Raw genomic sequence first — 11427 nt, 5'->3', positions numbered from 1 at the left:
CAGGATCTGCCCCTTGTCCCAAAATCCTGCTCATGTAACCCCCCCCCTCCCCCTGCCTCTGTGGGGTTTGAACCCCTTGGCCTGTAGCATTGAACCCAGGCTGGAACTCCATGAGCGGGCAGCAGCAGGAGGCTGTTATCCACCAGCGGACCAGCCTCTAAGGGGGCAGGAGACCGGCACCGTCAGGTTTTCCTTCCTCTTCTCCCAAGTCCCAGTGTCTTGCGGCAGCTTCCTTGCAACGCAGCAGCAGGGCTGGACGTGCCCCCCCGCCCCCTGCAGCGCCCGCCCTCTCTGGGTTGCCAGGGGGCCCCCTCCCGGCTCTGCCCAGCGGGTGGGTCCCTGGTGCTGCCTTGGGGGAGGCCGGGGGGGTCTCCAGCCCCGTTCATTGCTCCGGGCAGGGAGCTGCAGCGATCTGGAGGCCCGTGGGCGGATCCTGATCGCTCCCCCGGGGGCCATACACGTGTCTTGTGGTGTGTGTGTCCCCGCTCCCCTTAGACGCTGCTTGGACCCCCCTCTCCCCACCCGGGCGCCCCCCAGCTCCAGCGGGCAGGGATGTGGCCGCACGAAACTCCTCCCCCAGCTCCCCGGGGAGGAGCCCCCCCTCCGCGGCCAGGCACTGTCCGGAGCTGGCGGGGCGGGGCCTGGAGCCCCACCCCCAGGGAAGAGGCTGCAGAGAGCCCCCCCCCCCCCCCCCCGTGCGGTGCCACTTGCACCGATACCTGCCCGGGGCTTGGGGCAGGGGGGCGCCAGCCAGCGGCCCCTGGTGCATTGAGCACGGGGGAGGGAGGGTTGCCAGCAGACTCATTCCCCCAGCTGAGCAAGCAGGGGAGGGACCCCCCCCGCGTGTCTCCCCCCCCCAGCAGCCGGTGACCCCCCCGGGATGGTCACACCTGGACGCGCTCACTCCTCCCCGGCCCGGCGACCGGGAGACAGGTACCCACCGCTCCGGCCGGCGAGCGCCCCCCCCCCGGGTCCGTGCCCCTGCCAGCCCCCCGGGCGCGGGCAGGCGATGCCCGGTGTGTGCTGCGCCGGGCGGCACCTGGGCGGGTTGGGGGTTGGATAAAGGACACGGAGGGGTCTTGCAGGGAGATTTCCTCCCCCTCCCCCCCCCCCCGCAGGGTGGATCGTGCCTCCCCTTGGGATGACTTTTGCACGGGGCGGGGGGGATGCTGGGGGAGGGGGTTGTGTCTGGGATCAGCAAACAGAGCGCAGCAGCTGGGCCTTGCGCCCCCACCCCCCTTTTCTGCAACGCTTCTTCTTTTGTGAGCAGAGTGTCCCGCCCCCCCCCAGCTCCAGGGATTTTTTAATGCCCGGTCCTTTCGTTCCCACACAAGGGGCAGTGAATTACTGATCACTTATTACCAAACTCTCCCCCCCGCCCCCGCGCCAGCCACTTAACTGCCCCTTCCCCTAAAACAGCAGCACCGTATGGGGTGGGGGGGTAGGAGCGTGTGCGGCTGGATTAGCGAGATCCGAGGGGTGGGGGTCAGCGGCAGAGATCCTTTCCAGGGCTGCTGGCCCTGCAGAGTCTCCAGCAGTTATTCCCGTGAAGCACAGCCCCCGGGGAGGGTGGGCAGTGGGTTCTGTGGGTGGGCAGAGGGGCTGGAACTAGGGGTGCTGCTGCACCCCCTGACTTGAAGTGGTTTCCATCATATGCAGGGTTGACAGTTTGGGTCAATGGCTCTGAGCCCCCCCACCCACAAATGGTTCCAGCGCCCCCCGTGTGTGGGTGCTCGGCAAACTAAGGGTGCCAGGGAGCCTCTGTAAGGGAGTCAATCCTCCTCAGTACCAAGCTGTTTCTGCCGGGGCGCAGAGGGGTGCATGCCCCTCTCTTTGGCTCTGGGCATTTGAGGTGGCCCGAGCACAAACCTGGCTCAAAGCATGAGCCTGTTGGACAGCAGAGAGGTGGAATGGGGGAGGGAGGGGTTGGTTCCTTGGCATTCTGCTGAGTCCTGGCTCCCTGGCTGGTGTCAGTTCTCTCCCCCCCGCCCAGGAAGAGCCCAGAAGATGGGGTCTGGGTAGTGATTCCAGTGTGGGTCGGTTGCCTGCAACTTCTCCCCTCCCCTTGCGAGTCCTTTTCTCCAGCGTGACCAAAGAAACCCACCGAGGTGCAGTGTAGCCTGCCCTGAGAGCTGGTGTTAATAACCCTGTGCCGGGTCTCTAGTGCCGCTCACTGGTAGAGAGGAAAGTGGGACACAGCTGACTGCAGACTTCCCCAGCCTAGCTGCCAAGGGGGGGCCGCAGCCTCAGGGTTTGATTGACAGGCATCTTGCTCTCACCCTCTCCCATGCTCCTTGGCTGTTACTGTCGACTTTCAGCACCCTGGGCTTTGCCATGCCAGATCAGACCATTGGCGCATCAGGACTGGTAAGCCCATCTTTGATGCTTCCCATGAAGGCAAATAATGCACGTAACCGCTTGTTCCAGGAGCTATATTCATAAGTGGAGTTCCTGACCTCCCTCAGACAATCGGCTTATGCCCTGTGCCATGAGCGTCCATCACCTTTATCCTAGTGGGAATAGTCACACATGTCTTCTCAGTGATCCTAAAACTGCCTATCAGAGAGACTTAGGTTTGGGGAGCCATGGTGAGATGGTAACAGGGAACCTGTGAACAGACGGGGCAGCAGGCTTAGAGCTGGGGAGAGCTTTAAACCATAGGATAGGGTGATGGTTCGCAGGAAGAAATGACCACAAGCTCCTTAAAACAGACTATAGTAAGGGAGGGAGACAAATGTTTGGAGGAAATGTAGCAAGCCTGTTCCCAATGGTTAAACCAAAAGAGCACCCTAGAGGAGTCTCCTTTCTAAAACCTCTCGTTCTTGGTCATGGGCCATTGCCCATTCTGTGCCCACATGGCTAGGCTGGCCCACGAGGCAGGGAGCGGAGTCACAGGGACATATTCAGACTTGGTGCCAGCCCCTGAGACTCTGCTGAAGTCAATCGTGCTTTCACCCGCTTGTGAACTGGGCCCCGCAGCCTCTTCTCCGCTGGGAAGCGAGGTGGTGTCAGGACACGTGTTGAGTAACATGATTGTAAATGCTCAGTGTGAAGGAGGATGTGTTGTCCTGGTTCGCCGTGGTCCGCGGACTCTGTCAAGCAGGACAGTCCTTTGGCCTGTGCTGAGCTAAGCTGTGTGTGACCTCATGAGGGCTATCCCATGTTATTTCCAGTGTAGACCAAACGCCCAAATGCAGCGACTTCTCTGCCATGGGGATGATGGAAATGGGTGGATGTGATTTCAAATAAATAAACAAAAAAGCCTAGAAGACATTGCAGCTGCAGGCATCTTCTATCTGCAGGGAGTTCATTTCCTGAAGACGGGCTAATGAAAGAGACCGTATCCACTTGAAAATGCAGGGAGAGGGGAGGGATTTGGCTGGGGACATGGCTCGGTAGCTCGCCGTTAATGTTTGATGATGATTGTCAAGTATGTTGCAATGTATGTCCTGGCGGTTTTTCAGCGCTCCTTTAGGATGCAGGCATGTCAGTGTCACTAAGCAGCAAGCTCTGTTGTGGTTTTATTGTCCTGGGGAGATCACTTTCCAGCTGGAGAGGGAGGAATCTGACTTTCCAAGGCATCCTTCTTCCTTCCTTCCTTCCTTCCTTCTATTCTTTCTTTCTTTTTCCCCAAGATGACTTCATTTTTTTATAGCCTTTGGAGATGATCCAGAGAAGGTGAGTTTTCAGTGTTTACATTCCAGTCCTCAAGCCCCAGCATCTGGGATGAGCTGCCATCCTCCAAGCAGATGTTGTTTTCCACTCCAGCCAGTAAAGACTTCAGAACAATACAGTGTTGCCTTGCATCCTGATTGCCTTATGTATTTGAAAACAGTGTGACTGAGACTCTGGGCCCCCCAAGGACTTCACAGATATCGCTATGCCTACAGTGACACAAGTTCATGGGAACAGCAGGGGCAGACCTCAGATCCTTGTGCTCAGACCCCTGCTACATGAGCTGCCGGGGACTCTCCACTGGCTGTTAACACTATAGAGGCTATGGCATGCAACTGAATAGTTAGAAGGCAGTGGTGTACACTCTGCCAGTTCTACTTAGCATTGTCTCATTTTATTTTTAAAGTGCTCTTGTGGCTGCACAAACAATCAAACTACAGTCAGGGACTGAAAGGCTGGTGTTTTAAGGAGTAGCTTAAGCCAAAAATGGACCCTGCATAAGAGAGACCAAAGACATGGGTGAGGATCAGGACTGGAGTGGTGCAGGACCCATGTCAGTTTGAAGGTCAGATATCATACTGCGGCTAGAAACCAGCGATGAACTCAAGGCATGGAGTTTAGATCTGGGCTGTCCCAAATTTGGGTGGTGTTTGTGTCGGGCCCATTAGAGAGAGGTGCTCAAGCCTCTGGATCCAGCACTCATTGGAGAGAGGGCTCTGGATCCAGCACTCAGTGTATTGGTTATTTTTCCAGCTATGGTGGGTTTTACAGATAATAAGGAGTGAGGTAAATGACAAGCCAGGGAGGGTGAAATGATTTTACCAGCAGGGCCAGAGCCTTAGTGCAGTGGGGGGTTATTTTAGCAGAGCCTGGGGAGAATACACTTGATCGGCACCTGCTCCATTGTGTTTTGTACAAAGCTCTGACAATTCCTCCTTGTCAATTACTGGCAACACTGTTCCACCCTTTACCCAGTGCCTGGAACTGTGGTGCTCTAAAATGCCCACCAGAGAGGCAGCATGCTGTTAGATAAAAGCCTTCTAACCTTGTTATCTCTAATATTCTACCCGGGAGGGGGGGGCGGGGGCTGGGCTGTGGGATAGAAACCTCATGGCCATGGGCTGTCCTTGAATCCTCTCCTCCTTCCAGCTTACTATCTCTGTGAGACCTTGGGCAAATCAGTGACCCTCCCTTTGCCTCAGTTTCTCCATCTGAAAGACTTCAGGGACATTGTGTCGATTAAAGAGTGGATGTTAGTACAGCTCCTTGAAGATGGTGCGTGTGGGGGGGAGAAATGTTAGAGCTGTGCTACATTTTTCCTCATGCAATCCATGTAGGTGTTAGCTCTCTGAAGAGACCCTTGCATTCAGATGGTGGAAATAATCCTGATCAGAATAGAGGTTGAAGTTTTCGGTCCTGGGTACCGAAAGCAAAGCTCTTTGACTCATCATTAAGCTCCTAAATAGAAACAATCGCTATTTGGATAAGTAGCACCTAAGGTGCTGTACAAACATAATAAGAGACCAGTTCCTGCTCCAGAGAGCTTGATGTCTGAATAGGCAAAGCAGTGTGGGAGAGAGGAAGAGTTGTGGGCAGCAGAGGGGCCGAGCCCCTGCAGCTCCTGTTGACTTCAGTGGAATTTGGGGGTGCTCAACAAATCAGGCCGAGTGGGGCTAGGTGAATTTAGGAGGCCAATTTTAGACACCCTATGTTTGAAAACTTCAGTCAAATCTCACAAACCCACTGTGGCGAAGGGGGTCGGAATTGGCCCTTGATCTCAGCATGGGGAAGTGGGGGACTCTGCCTAAGTTGAGCCTCAGCTCTGCACCCCCCTGATCCTCCCCCCGCCCTCCAGGGTCAGATCTCTGCCACATTTGTCTCTTTTACCAAGCATCAGTTCATTCCTCAGACAGCAAATCCCGCTCCATATAGACCAATATAAATCCACCCTCATTAGGATTCCAGAGCAGCCCTCTCCTGGCAGCCGTCTGCCCCTGAAATGCTCTTGCCTGGCCAAACGAGCTCGCTTGACCCCTACCTGTGCCTGGCTTAGAGGGCAGGGCCGGCTCTAGGTTCTTTGCCATCCCAAACTCCGAGAGTGCAACTGCCCAAGCATAAAAAAAAAAAGGGGGGGGGGGCAGAATGCCGCCCCTGGAATTGTGTAGCCCCGAGCACGTGCTTGCTTTGCTGGTGCCTAGAGCCGGTCCTGTCAGAGGGGAATTAATTCACTTGGCCTAGGGGGAGCTCTGGCAGGCAGAGGGGAAGCAAAGGCTTTAATCACCTTGGCCAGCGTGGCAGCCAGTGTCCCAGAGACTTGCTCTTGTTGGAGGGTTATCCAAGGTGAGAGCTGCTGTCGGAGGAGTTGAATGCAGCAGTTGGACAGAGGCTGGAGCCAAGGTGCAGGGGGAGGTGGATTTAAATAGCCAAACAGTGTGTTTGTTTTATGCTCCAGCACTGGGAGGATCGGCTGCACTGTGTGCCCTATGCATGGTGGAGTCACTGCAGCAGCTCGAGGTGGGGAGAGAGCCCGGGTAGGTATCTGCTGCAGGTGGCTCTGGTGCCGGACTGCACAAATGCACCAGCATCATCTGTCTTGTTCACCTTCTCTTGTATGCAGGCTCTTTCCCTGCACCTGTGTGCCCTTGCACCATATCCTTCCTCCTTGTCTGTGCTTCCCAGTTTGCTCTGGGGGGGACTTTCATAGGCACAACTGGGAGTTAGGCACCACATTCCCATTGGTTTCCCATGGGAGTTGGGTTCTGTCATGAGGGGAGGGGGATTGTCTGTTAAGGGAGGTGGGCTTAGCCCCTTGTGACTAATTATCTGCCTCCCCGGTGATGGGTCGGGGGCTGGGGATCAGGTGAGAGCCTGCAGATCATCTGGAAAGGGGCCAGGTGGTAGGACCTGGTTCGTTGCTCTTCTAATTTATATGGGATTATTTTAGTTTGGAGAAATAAACTCGTCCCTGAAGGCAGGGACTGTCACCTCCACCAGGAGGGGGCTGTTGCAGGGGCACTTCCAGGGCTTAAATTCAGGGCCCTGAAAGGTCGTCAGGTTTGAAACACTAAGACCCATCAGTTCGCGTGCCGGTGGGGCTGATGGAGCGCTTCGCATGAGCAGAGCAGATAAACTCAGGAGTTTGCTGTCTCTTTAAACCAAGCTCCTCTCCATTCTGCTTGGTGCTTGGCAGCATGGTGCCATCTCTCAGTGTCTGGTGTTTGCCAAAGTGGCCTTGGCTGGTATTTGAGATATTGTGGCCTAGTAGTTAGAGCAGGGACTGGGTGACAGGACTCTTGAGTTCTAATCCTGGCTTCAACAGTGACTTGCAGCCTGACCTTGGGCAACTCACTTAATCTGTCCATAAAAGGGTGAGAAAGTATCCCCTAATGACTAGATGAGATAGAACCAGGGGCTTCTCTCTCTTTCTAGGGTCCCCTCATCAGGGCTTCTCTCCTCCCGGGCTCAAGGGAGCTCAAAATGTGCTTAATGAAGCAAGGCTGTGAACCAGCATGGCCATTGCTTAACCCACTGCAGCCTTGAGCACCAAAAGTTAGAGTCAGCTATTGATTCATATTAATGGCACCAGCCTCCTGGCCCCCAGGGAAATCTGGTTTGTTACCTGATACCTCAGTGAGGGTGGCAGGATCTGGTCTATCCCTTCACCACCTTTCATTTAAACAGGGCAAATAGCATGGTGACGGAGGGCTTGGTGGCTTTCATCCTGCCCATCTCATTCTTAAGCTGGTCTTGTCTATCTGAAATGTTAGGAGACAGACATAAAAACCTGTCAGGGTTCCATTAGCCTAGGATATGGTTTCCAGGGCTCTGTCCATTCCTGGATGTTTCCACCACTTCCCCTGCAGTGATGGTTCCATGTTACGAACTCTTCCCAATATAACTCAGAAGCGGCTTCTGTATTTCCTCACACGCATAGAATTGGACAGAAATAAACTTTCATGGTTTTTTGGGTTGGGTTATTTTTTTTTTTTTTTTTGGTTTACTTTTTTCTCCCCCTAAGTCCTGAAATGTAATTGAAACATATCAAAATCTTGCCCCACGATCTAGAGCTGGTGAGAAACCCTGGAGAAAAATTCACAGATTTAATCCACATTTAGAGTATTGAAATTTTGACCCCAAAAGCCCTTCGTTGAAAGTTGGATCGTTTTGACCAGCTCTACCCCATTCTCTTATCAAGCTGCAGCAGTCACCGTGTTGGCTATTGTCCCTTCCTATTGTCTTTTGCTCCTCATTGCCGTCATTGGATTTGCTACCTCCAGCGTAGCAGTCTTGTAAGGAACACCCTGCGGCAGCTGGCAGTGTCAATAGTGATGGTCTCTGGTGATGCCAAGCTCCTGGGCGAGTGGCTTTGTACAGGTTGGGCCTCCTAGCGCTGGTTTCTCCTTTCTTTACTCTTCTGCGTTACCTTTTAGGTGTAGAGAAGCCATATGAGATGTCCCCAGTGATTCCAGCAGCATTCCTTTCCCTGAGCGACCTCCCCTTGATCGCACCTTGAGATGCCCTCCCTGAGCCCCCGTGGCCAACGGAACACTGGACCATGAAGTCCCCCAGTGCTGTGATCTGCAGGGAGAAGCCGGCTCTGAGCGTTTACCCTTATGGCTCTGAACGGGATGGCTGGGAAGAGGCCAGGGATGATGTGGACGTGAACTCAGCCCAGAGCAACTGCACCATAAGCCACCTGGAGCAAGCTGGTAAGGGAGGATGGATGTCCAAGAAGCTGAAACCTATTATCACAGACACTAGACATGGTCAAAGCTATTAGATCCTCTAGCCTCACCCTTCTCCAGCCCAAGGCTGTTCCCTAGAGACTATTCTCCGGGACTCTGTCCAGGCCAAGTCTTAGATATCCCTAGAAATAGCTTCCCTTGGTTCTGGCCATTTGCTTTCCATCCAACCAGATCTCAGGGTCAGGAGACAAGCCAAAGCAGCTAATGATTTTTGGGTGTCCGTCTTGAGACTCCTTAAATGTGTCTGATTTCCAGAGAGCAAGTGCTCAGCACTTCTCTCGGGCTTCTAATGCAACCTCAGTCATGCTCTGAGAACTGCACACACACAACTTGTCAGTAGCTGCAGCAGACAGATCACTAACTGGCTGGGTCATGGAGACCTGAATTCCCTTCTTACCCTTACAAGCTTTCCTCTGGGTCAGAAAACATGGGCTGGGCAGCATGGCCTCACCCTGGGTTAAACAGGGGCCATCAGCCTCCGGGGTGTCAATCTGGCAACTCATTACTCTCATTAAATCCCCACGCGTCAGTTTGCACCAGCGGGGATACCCCTAGAGCTGCCTTTGCAGCTGGAGAAATCTGCACCAGGGGACAGGGAAATGGGCCTCTGTTATTTGAACTGTGGTAGCCCCAGCCCTAGAGGTCAGGGCCCCAGTGCACTGAAGAGCTCTCAGACTATAGACAACAGGTGGAGAAAGCAAACAGCTGGGGGGAACATGAGGAAGCAATGAGGTGATACTGGTCAGCATGAAAACGTCGGTCACAGCACACCAGCTGCCTACCCATTGGCCTTATACCTCTGCCCCTTCTATTCCCTTGTCCCCCAGCTCCTCTGGAAACCTCTTGCATGGGACAGCCAGCATGCTCCTTCCACCTTGACTCTTCCCCTCTCTGTGACCCCCAGGGCCAGCTTTGTGGGGTGAAGCGCCAGGGCTGACCTGCGTGTGACGGTGCTTTCTCTCTTGGGCAGGTTGGTACTGGGGTCCCCTCACCGCAGCAGAGGCCAGGCGCGTTCTCTGCCCTGCCCTGGAAGGCTCCTTCTTGGTGCGTGACAGCTCCAGCCCAGACAACCTGCTCACCCTGTCGGTCAAAACCTCTGTCGGGCCCACCCACATCCGGATCTGCTACAGTGCCGGGCGCTTCGGCTTGGACTCGTCCGTCCTGGCCAAGCCCAAGCTCCAGAGCTTCAAGGATGCCATGGCCTTGGTCCAGTTCTACTCCCTGGCCTCCCTGAAGCAAGCCGAGCGGCTGGGGCCATCGGAGCAGGAGATCACGTCCCTGTCCAAGGATCCAGCCATCCACCTGAAACTGATCAAGCCCCTGTATGTTTCTGTGCCGGCCTTGCAGCACCTGTGCAGGCTCGCTATCAACAGGAGTACCCGGCAGGTCACGGCCCTGCCCTTGCCTGGGAGGCTCAAGGACTACCTGCTGAAGTACCCATACGTGCTCTGAGAGACCCCGCACCTCTCCATCCCACCCTGGCAAAACATGGTGCTCTCCCCGCAACCCACTCCGCTCTGGTGCCAGCACTGATGGACTCCGAAGGGCCCCTGGTGTCGCTCAGCTGGAGTGCGGCAGAACGTGGCTTCGGGGTCAGGTACAAGTGTGAGGGGCTGAGCGAAAGGCAGGATCTCCGGAGCTGGGATCGAAGCAGGCCGGGGGCAGAAAGCGTGGTTTTTTTCAGTCTCTCTCTGGCTCTGGTGTCCCTAGCTAGGGCCGGTAATAAAAATTCATTGTACTATTGTTTGTTCTCCCATTGCTACATCTTTGCACTGACTTCTGCTTGCCTCACCGAACGTCCCTTGGACAGGGCTTCCATTATGGCTGTTGGGGGAGAGGGTGGGCTGGTTTGGGTAGGGTTTGATGGTATTTCTTTAATATAACCAAGTCCAGATGCACGTCTGGGGCTGAGATTTTTTTTTTTTCCAGAGCGACTGATGTTTTTTTCGGGCCCAACTTGAGACACCGTAAAGGGGCCTGACAGAGGGCGGGTGCTCGGTGCTGCCTGGAAATCAGGCCCCTTTTAAGGTGTCTCCAGCCGTGGACCCAGAATCCCTGGTCACTACGGGAAAATCTTGACCTGGGTTTCCCCAGTGGGGGACTAGATCTCCAGGCATCTCTATGGTGGAAGCAGCCGGGGCTAAAACACACTGAAGCTCAGCTCTATGGTGCTCTTTACACCCCAGCAATTGCTCCACTGGGGGTTTTAAAGCTCACCTCAGACAGGATTGATTGGCTGGCTTCTCTGGGGACGCGTGAGGGAAACAGGCAGACTGCTTTCTCTAGCAGCATGTGGTTCTTTGTTCCAGCATTTTGCTAGTTGCGCGAGGCCCAAGTAAAACCAGGCTCAACTGCTGCTCCCCTTCCCAGACGCAGTTCCTCCTGCAGCCCCGTCTTGGTCTGTCCACAGGGCACAGCCAGAGTTATACTGGTGCATCCGGGGAAAACCTTCCCCGCTCCCATGAGGCCTTAGCTGTTCCTACCACAAGGAGGATGGTGGGTGGCTTCTCCCGCACATGGTGCAACGTCCTTGGGAGGTAGGAGGACTGGCTCACCCTGTTCCACAGACCCCGTCAGCCCCTTCTCCACAAGCCCAGCATTCGAACCCTGACAGTTCTGTAGCCCTGCTTAGAAACACAACTGAGCCGTGATTCCTATTCCCGTGGGCGTGGCGGGGGGCGGCGGGGGGGGGATGTATTACTCATGCTGTGTGTGGAATCTACCACGTTCCCAAGGCAGGATGAAATTCACCCCTGTGCAGAGGGCCAGCACAAAGGCTACGTGCCCCTTATGCCCTGGTTCACTGTTCCCATGTACCCTGCACAGGGCTGAACTTCCTGGTCAGTAACCTCTCGGCCCAGATGTGTGGGCAGAATGACTGCATTTGGCGTAACCGGCCTTGCGTTTTTGCAGCTGGGTAGTTGTATTAAAAAAAAACATTTTGGGAGCAGTAGCTTAGATGGTCCCTACCTCGAACCCTGCTGCCTTCCTCAACTGGGGCTAGGAA

General features: G+C 55.0%; 1 protein-coding gene across 2 annotated transcripts; it reads left to right on the top strand.

The window, feature by feature from the left end:
* Positions 1 to 656: 656 nt before the first annotated feature.
* LOC102945560 (suppressor of cytokine signaling 2) lies at positions 657 to 10163 on the top strand. 2 transcript variants are annotated; one of them, XM_037885350.2, is made up of 3 exons: positions 657 to 933; positions 8106 to 8384; positions 9391 to 10163. In XM_037885350.2, the coding sequence occupies exons 2-3, from the start codon at positions 8231 to 8233 to the stop codon at positions 9870 to 9872; spliced, it is 636 nt and encodes a 211-aa protein (XP_037741278.1). In that variant the 5' UTR covers positions 657 to 933; positions 8106 to 8230; the 3' UTR covers positions 9873 to 10163. The 2 variants fall into 2 exon arrangements, with proteins under 2 accessions (XP_037741278.1, XP_043389609.1); XM_043533674.1 differs by having other exon boundaries at positions 698 to 1016.
* Positions 10164 to 11427: the final 1264 nt, after the last annotated feature.

This window comes from Chelonia mydas, chromosome 21, assembly GCF_015237465.2.
Source record: "Chelonia mydas isolate rCheMyd1 chromosome 21, rCheMyd1.pri.v2, whole genome shotgun sequence".
In the NCBI taxonomy this organism is placed as follows: Eukaryota; Metazoa; Chordata; order Testudines; family Cheloniidae; genus Chelonia; species Chelonia mydas.
The sequence above is the reverse complement of the archived record's forward strand: the minus strand, read 5'-3'. Positions and strand labels throughout refer to the sequence as shown.